Below are 19561 nucleotides of genomic sequence, written 5' to 3' on the forward strand. Positions count from 1 at the left end.
CATAAAGTTTGTGTATGTAGCTGAAAATAGAGCCTCCAAATATATGAGGCAAACACAGAAAATGGAAGGGAGAAATAGACAAATCCAGAAATAGAGTTGGATATTTCAACACTCTCCTCAGTAATCAATAGAACAAGTAGACCCAGAAAATTAGTAAGACCTTAACGTAGAAGACCTTCACAACATTGTTAAACAACTTGGCCCTATTGACATTTATGAATACTCCATCCCAAAACAGCTTCTGATATTCTTTTCAAATACACATGGAATGTTTACCAGGATATACCATTCTATCAAGAAATTAACAATTTTCTTAAAAGTTGAAATCATACAAAGAATGTTTTCTGGATTAATGGAATTAAATTAGAAATCAGTAACAAAAAATATCTGGAAAATTCCCAGATATTTAGAAGTGAAACACTATACTTTTAAATAGTTCATGGATCAAAGAGGAAGTCACAAAGAAAATTAGAAAACATTTTAAATTGAATAAAAATTAAAAAAAAAAATACAGGTTTCAGCTAAAGCAGGAATTAGAAATCTCTAACATTAAATGCTTATAGAAGAGAAAAAATCAGGAGTTACAGAAAAATCTATAGCACTAAATGCTTACAGTAGAAAAGGCAAGGATTCAAGAGAAATCCCTAGTATTAAATGCTTATAGTAGAAAAGAAAAGAGGCTTCAAGTCAGTGATCTAACATTTTACCTTAAGATAGTAAAAGAAGAGCAAATTAAACCCAAATCAAACAGAAAGAAGAAATAAAGATAAAAGCAGAAATCAATGAAATTCATTATTGTACTAAAGATCCTGGCAGTAAGGCAAGAAGAAGAAAAAAAGGGCATATGGGTTAGAAAGGAAGAAATAAAACTGTATTCATAGCATGATTTTTAAAATTTTTTTTTAAATTTTATTTTATTATGTTAGTCACCATACATTACATCATTATTTTTTGATGTAGTGTTCCATGATTCATTGTTTGCGTATAACACTCCATAGCATGACTTTTTATATAGAAAATTGTTTATTTAAAAATGGGGGATGGAGACTGTATTTGAAATGTGAATGTCATAAAAGACAAGGAAAGACTGATGGAAATATTCCAGGTTAAATGATACTAAAAAGACATGGCAAGTAAATTCATTGTACCTGTTCCTAGATTAGGTCACGAGGGAAAATGCTCTAAAAGAAATGAATAGATCAACTAACAAATTAAAATATGGACACACTAGACAAGATATTATAGCAGTGTAAAATTATGAAGGTGATAACTACACTGCTGTTATGTAAGAGAATTCTTTTATAGAAATACTGAAGTATTAGGGGTAAAGGACCATGATATATGTAACTTACCCTAAACCCCCAAATGGTTCAGGAAAAAAATTACATAGAGAGAGAGTGTAAATGCGGAGGACAAAACAAATTGGGGGTAGGATGTCGTGGGCAAAGATTTCAGTGTTTCCTGTGCTATTTTTGTTTTTGTAACTTTATAAGCTTGAGTTTTTTTGTTTTTTGTTTTTAAGTTCTTAAAAGGTTTTTCAAAAATGCCAAAAGAAGAGGGCCATTACACTTGAAGGGAAACTGCTTTTCTCCCAGTAAGCAACTGTGAGGGATTAGGTAAGGTCTGCTTATAGGAAGAGTATGTTTGCTTGCTTCTTGTTACAAAACACGTTTCCCCAAACTCAGTGTTCCTCTCCTGGAATGCAGCTCACCTCCTGTGCAGCCATCCATCTAGGCCTTCTGTGTCGTCCTCCTGTGAGTGCAATGCAAACCTATAGATGATCATGCTCCTGGCTGTGCTAGAAGTCAAGCCCTTTTTCTCTGACCCAGGAGTCTCAAGTCTTCTTCCAGCATCCCTGGAAAAGTAACAGGCCAGCTCTTTTGATTGAAAGGGTAAAATCAAATCCCAGACCTCATGGTCTGGTTCTGTGAACATGTCTTCCTTGTCCCTATTTTCTGTTCTTTTTCTCACACTGAATTCTTTGCCAGGAATCCCTTTCCAATTTCACCTCCCCAAACCTTATACATTCTACTTCTAGCTTAGTAATCTTAGAAGATTGTTGTTTTGTTCCACTGATCGTTAGTCGTCTCTCCTTTCCTATCTTTACTCCATTTCTTTTACCTCTTCATCTATTTTTCTTCTTTTCCCCATTCCCTCCTTCCCTTTCTTTCTCCTATTTTAATGTAATCAGACTGAATATGACAAACTTCTGATTAGACCATGTCTGTGAGAGCAGACCGTTTATTCCTGTATAGAGCCAAGAGGATTTATTTATGTAGTTCTGATTGACTGGTTCTTATTAAGAGCCACTAAAGTGTTCACAGACATGTTTTTTAAACCCTCACCACAGTGATAGCTGTATTTTAGGTTAGTGTACTGTTTACATAGATTGAAAGTACTAAGTAGGATCACAGAATTTTCAGGGTTGGAAGAGTCCTAGAAATCATTCAGGGAAAACCCTTCATTTTCCTAAAGAGAATAGGTCATGGTTAGTGATCGCTATCGCTTCCCAAGGACTCATAACACTATTCTTATTGCTGCTTCTCACTATGGTTATAAACACTTATAATTTTTTCTTACTGCCTTAAATTTTTATTTCATGTACTGGTAATATTTTTTGGAGGTAGCAATCATAAAATTATCATTTGGATTACCATTAGTAAGTTACTTATCGTAAGCATGTGCATTTTGTGGAAAACTGTTGGGCCATATCCAACCTTTGTGGTGTAATTATGTTTGAAAGCATGATTCTCAAAATATCTAATTTTAAGAGGATTGTACCTCTCATTAGAATCTGGTCTATTAAATTAGTTATAAAATCTTTCTCTTGGAAAATTAGGCTATATACATCAGGGTGATTCTACACAATGGATTCTAGAACCAGATTTCCTGTATCTGAATCCCATCCCTGCCACTTGCTAGTACAATGGCCTGGGTTATATTAATTAACCTCTATGTGTTCTGATTCCTCATTTGTAAAATGGAAATATGGTACCTATCTCATGGGTTACTGGGAGTTAATTAAATGAATTGATAATGTAAAGTGCTTAAAAGAGTGCCCAGGACAAAATAAATGGTACGTATTTTAACAAACACTATTGATTAGTAAAAGATGGCTAATAGGCTATGATAATTTCCATTTAACTTGTCAGCCTATGTAAGAGGATACTATACTTTATGCAGGTCATCAGCTTTGGAGGAGTTTGCTTTACTCCTCTTTATATTTTAAAGGTCCCCCCCCCCCTTAGAGCTTATTCTCACTAAAGAATTATTTTCACAGTGCCTATCATCATCTTATTTTCTTCTACACATTATTCTTTGTGTTTTATATGTGTTACATACATGTTGTGTGTTCTGTGTGTGTGTGTTCCTGTTTGTTAAATGATTTGATGTGATAATTCCATTTTAGTGGCTTTTAAATAATTCCATGAGTCTGTGCTACACAAATGAGAATAGGTAAATATTTTAGATGTGTACTTAGAGAAGCTATGGCATATAACCTTATACCTTAGTTATATATTTCCACTTCATCCAGTTTGAACCAACATTCACATATGATCCTTTTCTAGATTATGGTTGATTAAAAGTACTAGACCATATAAATACAAGTATGACCATACGTTGCTTTTAAGAATAAATGATCGCCCAGTAACGTGGTCTAAGTAAAATGTTCTCTTTTTTAATTATGTAGTCCTCCTCGTCATCCTCATCACAGCCTCATTCTAGCCACTGCAGAACGAAGGCCTCATCATTGTGTCACCATGCATCCCTGCCCTGGGTCAAACGTAACCATGTAGGCCCTGCAAAGGCTACCAGTCCATCTCTCCGTCTTCGTCGCTGGCGACCCTTCTTACGCCTACCATCTATGGGTCTCCATTCTGTTGTAAGTGTAGTCAATCTTCCATCTCTTCTTCCAGTGACAAGGATAGTCCATTTTTTCCCTTACACTTCTTCAGTCTTCAAAGTGCTTTTCTCTTGGTTCACTCAACCATTAGCTTTTTCTCCCCCAATAAGATTGCAAGCATACCTTTATGCTTTGCAGTCTAGCTTGACTTTCACCAGTGCCTCAGTGAACATTCATCTTCCCACTCCATATCCCGCCAGCATAAGGATGCCTGCCTTTTGATGAGTACTGATTGGCATTCATGATAATGTTTAAGTTCCTGTCTGTTGTTAAAGTAAATATGTATTCTCTTAACCTTCATCTCTCTGATTTCATTTAGTTGACCCAGGTCAACAAATGCTGTGTACCTTCTGAGTTCTTTGCCATCTCTTTATTTTTTTCATGTTTCTGAACATGACTGTAGTCTCTTGTCATGCTCCGGGGTCACTTTACTTACTCTTTCCTTAACCTAATCCTTCATGGTGTAGGGTGTTTCATCTAAGATATTTTATTCCCTGAGGTGTCTCAGGTACTTGGTTTAATCTTGATCCAATCTTCCCTGCCTATTCAGTTTCTAAAGATCTTTTTCCAAGTAGGAGGTGAAGATTTTCTCCTTGTGAATTGCTTCCCATAAATTTTATGATTTCTCCTTCTTAGGTTGATAATATTAACAAACTATTAAAAAGTACATTTGTTCTTATAATCTTGCTAATTATCTTAAATGTTGAGGTTGATGATGGAATTCTGATAATTCTCATGATTGAAATAAACTGTAGGGTTAGGCAACTCCAGCTCTTTTCTTTCTGATGTTTTAGACTGTTAATAGCAATGACTGTGGTTTGGCAGAGCCTACTTAGAAATGCTATATTTGAAAGATTTGGTGTATGCTATCCATTTGTAAGAAACTTGATGCTTCTAGAAATCATCATAACTTTTGAAGCCAGAGGCAGTCTGATTCCTCATACATTTAATGATAAAATTAAAAGTTGGTGTCAAACATTCTTTCTTTTCCCTTATTTACTCTTCCAGAGCTAGACTCAAACTGTGAAGTAGAGTCTTGACATGTTTTCTTAAATATCGATTTCCACCAAATGTCAGTATGGTCATCAAAATAGCCTTTCATTTATGCTGAATATCAATCAATAAACTGCTGTCTATTTCTTTTTCCCCATTGGATCACAACACACATTTGCCATTTTTATTCATTTATTGATTTAATATTTGTTGCTTCCCTACTGTGCCATACACTGTTTGGCATAGTAGGAGACATAAGGTGAATTATATGATCAGAGTAAAACCCTAATTTTGTAAATTCTAACTTGGGCACAATTGATTCTAAATATGACTGATTCCTTTGTACTTTTAAAATAATTCTAAATAAAAATGAACATACCATAAAATTGGTGTTTCCAGTTTTATATGATTTTACCTAATTTTGATCTTTGCTCTCCATATTAATTCTATTGCTTTATAGCTTCATAAGTATTTTCATAGCATAGCATGGATTCTAAAACTACCCCACCTGAGTTTGAAACCAGATTCCATCACTTACTAACTGTTGAACAGTTTTCTTGAGAATAAATGAGTGTGTTACCTATCTCATAGAGTTTATGTGATGATTAATTGGTCAGTACATTTAAGGTACTTAAAACAGTGCTAGTGCCTGGTATATATGAAGTGCCATATTAGTAGAAATTAAATTTAAACTCATTTTCAACAATTTGAAATTTGTATTTAGTATTTAATTAATTTTTCTCTAATTGATTTGTTACATTATTTTTAACTGTTTGAGATAGTAATAAGTGTTGTAAATTGGGGAACTTCATAAAAAATAATACATAAAAATAAATGTAGTCAACATGATCCAGTCTATAGCTTCTGGTTTCTGCCTTCTTGGTCATGTTTTGAAATTGAAGACTTTGCCTTTTATGTATTGTTCTTGTTTTTAGTGGAACAGTTTTTAAGCAGTTAGATAATTGCAAATTTCACACTCTCTCAGACTAATAAAGTTGATCAAAGGGAAAGGCTCCCAATAGGTACCAAGGTTCTGTGGAAGGCTTAGAAGTTTTTAGCTTTACTTACCTTTTATAATAAAGTTTGAAGGCTTTTCATGCCCTCTTTAGAGTTTTATATTTTTAGTATGCACTTTTGGATAAAAAGTATAATGACTCACCATTATGAGTCACTAACATTACTGATTTCTTATATTTGTGATAATGTATTAATATTGCGATGTTACATAATGCTTTTATAGCACTTAACAATTTACAAAATACTTTCATGCATTTCATTTAAACTTTAAAACAGATAAGGAACCCAGTTTATACAGGGATCAGGTATATATTCGGGTCTCTGACCCTCACTTGTACTCCTTTCTCCTATAGTATGGTTGTATTTACTGACAAAATATGAAAAATAGAAGCTATAAGATGTATTATTCTTAAGAAGAGAGGGTGTTAAAATCGTTTATAATTTTTTAAAATGCAGTAGCTCAAAAAAATTAAAATATTTGATATCCTGTTGGAGAATTGTCTTAAAATGAGTAAAACAAAACTCTTCTAGTTGGGTAAAAAATCATTTCTAGTATTTTTTTGTTATAAAACTGAATTTATAGTTTGTAGAATTGCCTGGGTTTAGCCTTGAAAAATTGGATTCTCTTCTGGTCATTAGTAAAACGAGGATATTGGATTTGAGTGATCACTAGTATTTTTTGATTCTCTGACCAGGAAAGTAGGGAATTCATTATCACTATCTTTAAATATTTGAAGAAGTATCCTGTTCAAGAGGGATTTAGGCTTTTTCTAAGATAATGGAAAATACCGGGAGACATATATTAGTCTCGGTATGAAGGATAACTGCAGCAAAACTGTCCAAAGACAGGACGGACTGCCTCCGAACCTAGTGCCAGTCCCCTGTTCTCCTAGGGGCCACTGCAGATGGAGCTGCGCCGGGGAGAAGTCTACTACTGGAGCAGCAGAAGTAGATCATTTTGTTTCCTACCAACAGTGGAATTCTTTCATTCTAAATTGAAGTTAGGAAGAGCTAGTTTGTCACATTGTTATGTTGAGATTCTCCCATTCATAATTGGAGGGAAATAATCTCTGAAGAATAATGTGAGATTAGATGAGTCACTCTCTCTGTACATGTTTTAGAAACATTCAGTAAATCCAAAATAGTAATGTTTATTCTGTTGCTTTCAATTTTTTCCATCTGAAAACTTCTTAAAACTACTTTAAAAAAAACTACTTAAAATTATAAAATTATCTGAAGGTGAAAAAAGTATAAACTTTACATTTCAGACACTATTGTGTTATCAGATGTTAATATGAAATGTGATTTGACTTATGCCTCTTTAAAACGTTTGCCTCTAAAATTTGCACTTGCGTTTAATAGTGATTGTATTTTATTAAGACTTGAGATACAGCTAATATACATCAGTGTTAACTGTGTAGCTTACTGGTTTCATAGGCAGTGCCATTTAATCATGTATTGATTTGGGGTAACTTATTTACATTTCTAAGAAATGTAGCAGATATTGCTTAATGCAAATTGAATTTGGTAAACTAAAAAAAAAACCAACAAAAACTAGGTGTAATTTAATTTTAATTTCAAGTAGTTCACTAAGAAAGCAGGCAAAAAAATCATAGGTTACAGTTAATTGCACGTTAATTTGCTTTTATTTCCCCCACCCCCCTTTACTCTTTTGGGCTGGTTTCCTGCATTTATTCATTTTTAAACTTTTTGAATCTATGATGAATAATGAGACTTATTTTATTCTAAGACATATTACATTGTTCAAAAAAGATTATCAAGTTCAAATCATTAAGGAAAGAATTCACTTTCTTGGTGTCTTAAAATTTAGCTTGAAAAGAGTTTCTTTAACTGTTTATGTTATAAATTTTTTTAACCTTTCTTATTTCAGATATCAAAAATTAGACAAATGAGTTCATGCATTCATTTCATTCAGCAAGTATGCATTATGCATCTACTAGGTACCAGGTGTTATGCTAGGCACCAGGGCTTCCAAGGTTCAACAATATTAAAGGTTTTTAGATCAGTTGAGATTAAGAAAGATAGGCTTTTAGCTGATGTTTTCCTGGTTAATGGGTGAGGACATTGTCATAAATGTGGTCATGTTCATTGTTTGCCTACCATATCAAAGGTTAATAAACCTTGAATTATATTAGATAAATGTTCTCTCATGTCATTTCATATTTGTATGTATTTACATGTACTTGATTGATTTGACTACTAACATGCATAATATGTATTTTTCCCTCCTATTTCAGGCACCAAGTATAGATGAAAAAGTAGATCTTCATTTTATTGCATTAGTTCATGTAGATGGGCATCTCTATGAATTAGGTAAGAACTATTTAAATTTACTCTGGGGAGGGAAATGATAAGTGGGAAAGCCTCTATATTAACAGGACTGTTGGCATTTATTGTGTTTAATATTAATTGCCTTTTAACAGTGAGTGGGCATAATGAAAAGTTTTCCATTTAAGATTTTTTACTAGAAAAAAATATTTTTTTTCATTGTTTAAGCAAGTTATAATTCAAAGAAGTGTGCATACCACATTTGTATTTCAAGCAAAGCAGATAAGTAAAAATCATAGGAAACTCCTCTAAATCACTTCAGCGTTCTTTTTTTTCTTTTAAGATTTTATTTATTTGACAGAGAGAGACACAGTGAGAGAGGGAACACAAGCAGGGGAGTGGGAGAGGGAGAAGCAGGCTTCTCGCCGAGCAGGGAGCCCGATGCGGGGCTCGATCCCAGGATTCTGGGATCATGACCCGAGCCAAAGGCAGACGCCTAATGACTGAGCCACCCAAGCGCCCCTGATTCCTAATAAATTCTAAAGGAATATTGAGCAAGAAAACTATTGAGTTAGTGAATAGAAAACAGTGATTATATATAATGTATGGTGATTAACATAACATAATAAAAAAATATTTGTGATAGAAAATGCTAGCAGTTATTAAAACACACGCACAATACTTGCTAATACAGAGAACATATATTATGTACAGTTATTTGTGATTTGGCAATATAGAATTACCTATGTAATGAAATAATAATCTTCAGGGGCCTGATCATATATTTCTCTTGTCCTGCAGTGTTCCCAGATTCTTGAAACATGCTCTCTACCCATCTGAGAGCTTTGGCCTTTAAAGTACATTCACCTCTGTCCATTACCTCTAAACCCAGTCATGATGAGAGGCAAAATAAATTTTGAAGGAACACACACACACACACACACAAAAAGAAAACAGTGATTAAGAGAACAGCATAGGTTTTTAAGAAAAGAAAATCATTTCAAAGTGACCTTATTTGTTTAAAAATAAGGCTGTATGATTGTAGACATGTGCAAATTAATTACTACAGGACAATCATTCCACAAGAATAGTGGTTATCTTTAATATATTTATTCCATACTAAATTGTAAGGTTAACGGATAAAAGGAACTGAGTTACTCATCTTTTGGTTGTCACCTCTTCCTTTTCCTTAGGGCTTCATGTCATTAATGGCATATGTAGGAGGGGAGAAGTACATATTTTTACATAGATAAAATTACCCTTTACGGATAAATTAGAACAATGGGTTTGAAAGTAAATTCAGAACTGATTGAATCATCAGATTAGAAAACTGATAACTAACGATTTATTGTCTACCTGGAGTAACAGGAATACTCTGAAACATTAAGAAACTTTTATTTTGAAATAATTTAAAATTTTTATAAAAATTATAGAAATTGTATACAGTTCCCATAAACCCTTTACTCAGATTCCCCAGATTCAGTTAATATGTTTGAACCATTTGAAAATAAGTTGCAGACACAATGCCCCATTATTCTTTAATATTTCTGTATGTATCTCTTCAAAACAGGTGGATACTGTCTTACATAACTGTAGTATGACTGTCAAAATCAGGGAATTAACATCAATCCATATTACGATTGAATTCACAGACCCTATTCAAATTATTCTGATTTTTACAATGTCCTCTATAGGTTCAGAATCCAATCCAGGGTTGTGTGTTGTATTTAGTTGTCACGTTTGTCTCCTTTAATCTGTAATGGTTCCTCAATCTTTTCTTTTCTCTCGTGTCTTTGACATTTATTTTTAAGCATACAGGGCAGTTACTTTGAGATTATTTTTCAATTTGAGTTGCCTGATATTTCCTCATGATTTATCCATTTTTGGCACATACACCACAGAAGTGGTGCTATATTCTCAGCACATCATTTCAGGAGGCTCATGATGTTGATTTGTCCCATCACTGGTGATGATGATCTTTATCATTTGGTCTAGGTGGTATCTGCATTTCTCCATTATAAAGTTAACAAGTTTGTTAAACTTGTTAATATGTTAATATGTTAGTTATTAATTAGTAAGTAATTAATAAATATTTTATCAGGAGATACTTTGAGCTTATGTAAATGTAGTTTCTCATTAAGCCTTTATCAGATTTAGCATCCATTAATGATTTTTAATTGATTATCACTATGATGGTTGCCAAATGGTACTTTAAAAAAAAAATTCCTCCACCATTAGAAGCTTTCCTTTTTCCCTTATTCATTCATTGTCAGAATGGACTCATGGATTAATATTTCACTCAAAAGGTTACATACAGTTCATTATCATAATTTGTTTTGATGCTTAAATTTTCCCCAGATTGGCCTTGAAGGGAACCCCCTCAAGCTGGCCCTTTTGTCCTTTTGATATGTTTCTGTCATTCTTCAAGTACTTTCTAACTGTCAGGTGGAATAAGACTAGACTCATCTTTGATTTTCTGTGCCCTGGCCCTGTTATTCAGTTGCTTCTCCATAGAACCCTGGTTCCTTTTAGTGGAAAATGATAATTTAGAACCAATATCTGGGTGGTAGGTATGTTCATTGCTACTAAGATATCATTGCTTCTAGGCCCTCTCAGAGGACAAAGGTAGGAAATGTTTGTATGTATTAGAAAAATACACTCACATACATATATGTGAATATGAGTAGAGACGTACCCACAATTATATCTTTATATATTAAAAAGCATTCTAGAGGGGAGGGGGGTAGGGGGATGGGTTAGCCCGGTGATGGGTATTAAAGAGGGCACGTTCTGCATGGAGCACTGGGTGTTACACACAAACAATGAATCATGGAACACTACATCAAAAACTAATGATGTAATGTATGGTGATTAACATAACAATAAAAATTTTTTAAAAAGCATTTCCATTAACACTTCTAAATCTAATAATATATAGTTTATTCTAGTGTTCTCCATTACCCTTCGTATATTTCTTGACTTACCCATTCTTCTTGTATATAAACAAGCTCTTAGCCATCCCAGCCTAAACTCAGACCCAGACACAATTCTCCTTGAACCTCCCCCCGCACTTGCTCCCAACTGATCCTGGCCTGGCCAGGCCCATACAGAGCAACAGTTCTGCAAAGTGGGGACCCACCTTCTTTCTGATATTGTGCAAATTCCTGAACCACGCTCTCTTTCTCCTCAGTCTCTTCATTAAGACTGTTGTGCTCTGCGTGGGTTTCCAATTCATGAACTGGCAGAAAGCTATTACTGTTGAGCTCACATAAAAGCTACCTATTTCCTGATGTCTAAGAACAACTGTTTCAACCATTTCCTCCAACTTTTTCATTGTTTCCAGTGGAAGGCGTCATCCGGTACCAGTTATTCCAACTTGGCTGGAGGTGGAAGTAGCCTCAGTATTATTTCTTCACTTCCCACAAGGAAGATCAGAATTTAGCTTTCCTGTGTCACTCTTGTTCCTCACCCACCCTCCCAATCACGAAATAGATTATTTCCTTTCTCCTATTCTCCCAGTTCTGTTGTAGTTATATTATTATGACCACAGAAACATTTATTCTCAGCTGAGCCATAATTAATGTACTTTTTAAAAAACTTGGGGTTCCTGGGTGGCTCAGTTGGTTGAACGTCTGGTTCAGGTCATGATCTCAGGGCCCTGGGATCGAGCCCCGCATCGGGCTCCCTGCTCAGCAGCGAGTCTGCTTCTCCCTCTTCCTTTCCCTCTGTGATCTCTCTCGTTCTCTCAGTCTCTCAAATAAATAAATTTTTATTTCTCCGGCTTTAATAATTGTCTCATTTTGCCTTTTGGTTTGTTTGGTTAATCTTCCCTCATACTTTTCTTTCACAGTGGTATCTATCAGTCCAGCTCTATCACTGTGTATGTATATGGATTCAGACATTTTTATTACATTTGGAAGCCATGAAATTATAGAAGGGATTGTGTTTTATGGATTGAACTTGAAGTGCCACATTTTTTTAAAAAAGAATTTATTAGAGAGAGAGCAAGAGAGAGAACACGAGCAGGTTGGGAAGAGGGAGAAGCAGACTCTGATCAGGGACCCCAGTGCAGGGCTTGATCCCAAGACCTGGGAGCAGGACCTGAGCCAAAGGCAGACGCTTAACCGACTGAGCCACCCAGGCACCCCATGAAGTGCCACTTAAAAGACATAGAGATTTAGATTTGGATATAGAGTATCAGTTAACTTGAGTTAGGATGAGTTTATATAATACTGGACTTTTTCCTTTTTTCATAGCATTCATAAAGTATTAGTTTATTCAAGATGTTTATAATTGTGTTTAATTAACATTGGTGGTCAGTGAAATAACCCTAGGTTATTTAGATTGTTGGTCTATACTACTTACTGCCTTGGTGCTACATAATTAGTAGAAGTAATATATAAATCTTGTGGTGGCTCCCTTTCATTGGTATAAGCATGTCAGTCTTAGGAACCTTCTGATTTGAAATAAATGTTTCATATTCCTGAGGGTAGAAACTAGGGTTGTAGCTTTTTAAAAACTGACTTAGGAATTTTTCATTTTTTAAGGAAATTAAAGCCAATGTTTATTTCTTATAAATTCTGTTTATGAAGATAATTTAGGCTTTCAAACATGGAAGCAAGGTTCTAATAACATTTAATATAAAAAATACTGATAGGTAGCACATTTAAAATATGTGTTTTAGGATATATTATTTTCAGTATCTTTTAACTTTCGCCTCACTATGGAAAGAAGAAAATGGAAGTTGGAAGTACATTATCCTGTATAAGCAGCTAAATGTTACAGCTCTTTGTTCATTTTCCACAGATGGACGGAAACCGTTTCCAATTAACCATGGGGAAACTAGTGATGAAACTTTATTAGAGGTAACAACAAAACTTGTTGGCCTACTTTAAGTGTTATTAATGTTCTTGTTATCTTTAAAATATCTCTAAAGATCTCTTGAATAACATTTTCTCTGAATCTGGATCCTTATACTCTTGAGAAAATTCAAAAAGAAAATTCTGAGTTAGTGTTAAAAATCTATAGCAAATGAAGAGATTTTCAGAGCTCTTTGTGTGAACAAGTATCAAATTTGAAAAAGATAAGAATAGTATTGAAAGAGTTGCACATCATATTCCATATTTCACTGAATCCAAGATACCATCGTTTGTATCTTGATCCTGATCTTAGAGATTTTTAGATTTGTGAACAAATTTTGTGGCTAAGAAATAGTAATTTTCAAGTGAAAATTTTCTTTAAAGTACTTTAAGAAAGAACACTTACTATATCTTACAGTTTTGTACTAAGCAAATTAGGATACCAACCATTCGCTTTTCTTGTGTGTGCTTTAAATTCTTTTGCATTTGGAAAAAGAAGTCTGATGTAAGATTTGTATGAATTAGGAAAATACGAAACACTTATCATTTGAAAGGAAAACACATGTTTATAAAGTGAAAAATTACACATTTTTCCCCCATAGGATGCCATAGAAGTTTGCAAGAAGTTTATGGAACGTGACCCTGATGAATTGAGATTCAATGCCATTGCTCTATCTGCAGCATAGCTTGTCAGTGATGGAAACACCAAATACTGTATTATTTGCCACAAAAATTAAATTTCTGCTGCCATACACTAACTCAAAAATTTTGATATTTTCATTAACTTGACTGATTAAACTTTATGTGAATTAAACTTTGACTTAATCTGAGTTTTATTTCTGCTGCACATTAAAGCTGTCATTCTTTTCTCCCCTTTCTTTCTTGTGAACGACTTACCTTGTCTGAGGACTAGCGATAACTTTCTTACTCTCTTTTAAATTTCATGGAAGATTTTGTCTCGGGCACAGGTACAGTTTCCATCTGCATAGTATAAATATATGACATATCATATTTTGACCTATTTCCTTAACAAGCAGTTGTGGAGCATCGACTTGTCATGAGCTGGACGCGGATCTAGGGGCAGGAGTTACAGCAGTGAACACTGTCCACAGGTTCCACAGTCGTGGAGCCTATGTTTTTGTGGGAAGATATGAAGAACACATCAGTAAGATACACACCAATGCTAGATGCTAGGCAAAGTCCGATTTGGGTGAGAGAGTGACTGAGTGGATACTTTAGATTCTGTAGTCAGGGAAGGCTCCTATGAGGAAGTAGCTGTGAGGTTGAGATCTGAATAGCAAAAAAAAACAGCCAGTGAGAGAAAGGTGGTAGAGAAGAGTAAAGGGAATAATGAATGCAGAGTCCCTCAAGTAGGAAAATCTCACTGGGCTATTGGGCCAGAAGAAGGCTTCTAGGACCAGAGCATAGAAAGTGAAGGGGAAGGTGTCAAGAGATGAGGTCAGAGGAGGAGGGGCTGAGTGATACAGAATAGAAAAAGGCATTTGGATTTATTGCAAGTGTGATGGTAAGCCATGGAAGGTTTTAAGCAGGAGAATGACCTGATTTGATTTATAATCTTAGAAGATCATCTTGACTCCTCTGTGGATAATATACTGGGGAGCGGGTAAGAATGGAGGCAGAGAAATTTGTGAGGAGGTCAATGAGAGATGGTGATGGCTCATTCTTAAAAGAAGTGGTAATTTAGACAGAGCTGTGTGTGTGAATTTGATGTGTGTTTTGAAGAAGGGAGGGCTTCAGCTGTGTCTTAAAGGATAGGTGGAAGGCAGAGGAAAGGTGGAAGAGTATAGAGCTGGGTCAAAACACAGGGTTAGTGTGATGGCCATGCCCTGTATTTTGGGGGGGGGAGTATTGGTTACACAGGTGTATGCAACTATCAAAACTCTTTGACTTGTTCATTGAATTTTGTACTTCACTGTATATATATTTTACCTCAAAAAAAGAAAAAATACAGAGTTGGGTTGGAATGAGTATAGCAGTTAGGAGAAAGACCAAATTGGAATGCAGTTCTGGAACAATCATTAAGTGTAAATGTGTATACCTGATTCACTGAGGTAACCTAGATTCCTGAGGCAGTGACCTGAGATAAGTGGTATTTTAGGAAGTGTAATGGGGCAGTGACTTATAGAATGGATTAGATCTATGTTACTCAAAATGTTACATCAGCATTACCTAAGAACTTGGTAAAAAATAATTATTTCAGACCCCACCCTAGACCTACGAAATCAGAACTTGGGTTTTCGACAAGATCCCTGGGTAATGAATATGCATATTAAGTTTGGGAAGCACTGGATTAGAAAAAAATAGACTATAATGAGGAGGATCACTTTTGAAGACCTTTAAACTCCCTATGGTGAAGAGTGCCTGAATGAAATGATGGCAATAGGGATGAAGAAATCATCTGAAACAACCGATAGTATATGAGGATGGTGCTTCTGTCCTGCCAGTAACAACCAAGTATTCTACTCTTTTGTTCCATCATTTATTTGCATTTTGTACTCCCGTCTATTTTGTATATTATCTTAAAATTTTAAGTGTTCCTAAACAGCTCTCTGCCTATTGCCTGGCTGAATTTCTCCTAGCATTTATTACCAAAAATTTACATTATTTCTCTTATGTCTAGGATTTTAGTCCTACTACTCTATTAACTATAATACTTTGTTTAGTCACTTTCTTAAAATTTAGCACTTGTAGAAGAAATTGATGGTTAATTTTGTATGGAAACTTGAAGAGAGACACTAAGGGTGGTCAAGTCATGGGTAATTTCTGGATCTTGTTAATGACTAATATATTTGGGGGAATAGAACTAAATAGAACTGAAACTTTAAATGTTTTTACTTGTACTTTTGGAAATTGACTAAACATCACCTTTCAGTGGGTGTAATGGTTTGTTTTGAAGTATTGAAATAGAGTTTATGATATCCATATTTAATCTCTAATATTTTCCATGTTCATTTTTTTAAAGATTTTATTTATTTATTTGAGATAGAGAGCACATAAGAGGGGGGGAGGGGCAGTGGGCGAAGCAGACTCCCCGCTGAGCAGGGAGCCCAATGAGGTACTCAATCCTGGGACTCCAGGATCATGACCTGAGCTGAAGGCAGTCGCCTAACCAACTGAGCCACCCAGATGCCCTTCCATGTTCATTTGTGACTAAAACAGAAGTTGTCTGTATTCTGGGGTGAATCAAATTTTAATATGTCTTAAATGAAAACCATCTTTAATACTTTAAGTATAAAAATTACTTAAACCTGATTTAAATTTAGTTTCATTCCATCTTAGATTGGTGTACAGTGCTTATTAGGTAAGCTTTGTAATTGGGTTGTGTATAACACATAACCTGCTTATTTCATTTTGAAAATAATATAGTTTAAGAGAGATTTTCAGCTATTATCTGTCTACCATAGTATCTTTCAAAGTAGCACCTATAGGCTTATGATTCTTATATTGGTGCTTGTGAGAAAATTACAAAAAGTAACATTTTCATCACTTTTAAAACATTTTTCTGTCTGTAGAAATTTCCTTTAGAGAAAGCTTACATATATGTATATATGTGTATATATGCACATATATATTTGTACATATGTATATATTTTTGTGTATATATCATTGGGGAACTAACATATAGATATGTATATGCATGTATATATATGTGCACACACATGTTCACACATTTGTACCTTGAATAGGCAAATAACTTTGGTCTAAATCCTCTGGATTATTTAAATCCTTTACTTTAATATGAAATTAAAGTAAAACCACTTTGAAAAGTATGTAATCATTGCAGAAGGTCTTTAGCTAATTTAGAAGGATTTGTACACACATGTATAAAGTTTAATAATGTCTTTATTAAGATTCTCTGGTAAGATCTTAAAATGAGGTTCCTTGTACTCTCAACAAAATTACTACGAAAAACCAATACTGAGTTTTCAGATAACCGAAAGTAAGTTTTGTCACTTCTTTTGCTTCTTTTGATTTCCGAGTATGACCTGCATAATCTGTTGTGATGTGGATGATTCAGTGTAATGAAGAACATTGATTGTCTTGGTGCCAATGGTGTCAGTTGATCAGACCAATCCCCATGCCTTAGTTTCCTGCATATTTTTACTTGTTTTGCCTTTGAATAAAAGTTATTCTAACTCTTTCTCTGGACTTCTTTAAGATAGTGGTTCTGAACCTGTCTGTTGCTTCCACCTACATTATAGGTGAGAGTCCCCAGTATGACATTATCCGTGGTCCACACCTAGATAATCCATGGGAAGTTATGTAGACAATAAAGGCTCTATTTTATGAGCATTACCTTATTGTCTAATTGTTGGGCTGGCTGGGAATCCTTGGTTTAGAGGCATTAAATATACATAACCTATACTAAGAGCTATTTTGCAAAATCAATTATTTAAAAGGCTTAGGGGGCCTGGGTGGCTCAGTGGGTTAAGTGTCCAACTCTTGATTTCAGCTCAGGTCATGATCTCAGGGTCGTGTGATCGAGCTCCGCGTTGGACTCGACACTCAGCAGTCTGCTCCAGGTTCTCTCTCTCCCTTTCCCTCTGCCCCTCCCCCTGCTCTCTCTATCTCTAAAATCAATAAAATCTTTAAAAGGCTTAGAAATATATAATAAAGACTTTCTAATCTATAAGACAGCTATGAGTATAAATTGAATTATTTAGAATAAAAATCCATGTGGTCAAGAATAAATCCCAAATAATGTGAATGACACATTTTAGTTGATGCAAAATGTGCCCTTTAACAACATGTAAACATAGTTGGTATTTAAATAACAGTTATGTTCAGTACTGTATTCTTCTAGAGCTGAAGGATAAAGTCTCTGTCCTGCACATGTTCTGTAAGAACAAGATGAAAAATTGCTTGAGGCTTTATTTGTATCCAAACATGAGAGACTTGCAACACATGCAAAGGTTGTAAATTAGACCATTTAAAAATGTCCTAAAACCTGTTTGCTGAAAAGTCGTGCTGCATACTGAGAGTTTACCTGTAGTAGAAGATGGCAACAGGTTACATTTGCATTTTCTTTTAGGGCTAAGCAGTAAAAAGTTATTTTTCTTTATTCTGCCTCCAATGTGAAGTATTGGGAACCACAAGTTCCTCCTGTCCTTCATCACTACTAAAGAACTACACACATTTGATAATAGTGTACACAGTTAATGGGAATGTTACATTGTTCATATTTTTATGGTGGAGACCAAAGCATATTTCATGGTTTGGGTATAATTTAAAAGATGCATTCTTCTGAGAAACTGATTTCTTTTATAAACAAAATGCAAATGCCTTAAATATTTCTTCATTTTAATGTGATAAATAGAATTGCTTTTAAAGCCATAGTCTGGTATGGCTTGATAATCAGGTACACATGAAGTATTCAAGATAAGAGCATAATGGTATTGATTTTCAGAACTTTAGAAAATATTGCTTGTGGGCAAAAGAAAGAAGGAATGTTTAAAGCCAACTGTTCACTTTACCGTTTTAATTTTTACCTTGTTTTCCGTTTTCAGGAGACAAGAGTGTATATCATCTCAGATACTAAAAATACTCCTGTGAAAGCTTTTAGTTTTTCAGGGGTAGTAGTCAACTATTGTTTTCTTACTGTACATGAAATGCCTAGAGAAAGTGACGTCTTTAGCCAAATTAATAAGACATAGGATAGAAAATGCTTAGGCCAATTTATTCATGTCCCTCTGATATTAATTGTATAGTTGATAGCTATGTAGATTTTAGCAATTTGTTGAGCAACTAACCTGGTTTCAAAATGGGATCTAGTGGCTCTCAAACTTTTCAGTCTCAGAAGCCCCTTCACATTCTTAAAAATTATTGAGGGGCCCAGAGAGAGAGAACTTTTATAGGGATGTTATCTGTTGACCTACAAATATTAGAGATTAAGACACATTTTCAGAATATTAATTCATTTTAAAATAAAAATAAACCCATCATTTGTTAACATGAAGAACAATATTATAAAAATAACTATTTTCTTTAAAAAGTTAGTAGAATAGCAGTCAGTATTTTACATTTTTGCAAAATCTCTTTAATCTCTGACTTACAGAAGACAGCTGAATCTATCTGATAATGAATGAAAAGTGGAGTTGGTAATTTAGAGAGTCAGTTGGTTATCCATGTCAAAACAATTTCAGAGACAGTCATTTGAAGACAAGGACCATGTCTCTTGCACACCAGGTTATCCTCAGAGTCTGGCACAGTGTTGGGCATATAGTAGAGGGCCAGATGATATTTGGTGTGTAAACTATATTGCAGTGGGTTGAGACACAAACAGGAGGTGGAGATATAGATTCAAGGAGTACAAACACCTCCTTCAAGGCACATGGTTGAGAAAAGAGAAATGTCTCAGGTGCGTGGAGGCAGGATCAGCAGAGGACTTATATTTTTTAATTTTTTTATTTAAAAAAATTTTTAAAAAGATTTATTTACTTGAGAGAGAACACACGAGCAGGGGGGAGGGGTAGAGGGA

At 34.6% G+C, this 19561-nt stretch overlaps 1 protein-coding gene across 3 annotated transcripts in view; it reads left to right on the forward strand.

The window, feature by feature from the left end:
- UCHL3 (ubiquitin C-terminal hydrolase L3) overlaps nt 1-13882 on the forward strand; it is a 43343-nt gene extending 29461 nt beyond the window's left edge. For 2 of the 3 annotated variants that reach the window (XM_028106133.2, XM_088021865.1), the window contains 3 exons: nt 8173-8248; nt 13010-13068; nt 13665-13882. In XM_028106133.2, the coding sequence (XP_027961934.1) occupies nt 8173-8248; nt 13010-13068; nt 13665-13748 (219 nt within the window). In that variant the 3' untranslated portion in view covers nt 13749-13882. Of the gene's footprint in view, nt 1-3691; nt 3884-8172; nt 8249-13009; nt 13069-13664 lie in introns of all 3 variants that reach the window. The other variant, XM_028106131.2, reaches the window with a different exon arrangement.
- The last annotated feature ends 5679 nt before the right edge of the window (nt 13883-19561 follow it).

The sequence above is a fragment of the Eumetopias jubatus genome, unplaced genomic scaffold, assembly GCF_037043125.1.
Source record: "Eumetopias jubatus isolate StellerSeaLion01/CBP00866 unplaced genomic scaffold, mEumJub1_p1.0 scaffold_3, whole genome shotgun sequence".
Taxonomy (NCBI): domain Eukaryota; kingdom Metazoa; phylum Chordata; class Mammalia; order Carnivora; family Otariidae; genus Eumetopias; species Eumetopias jubatus.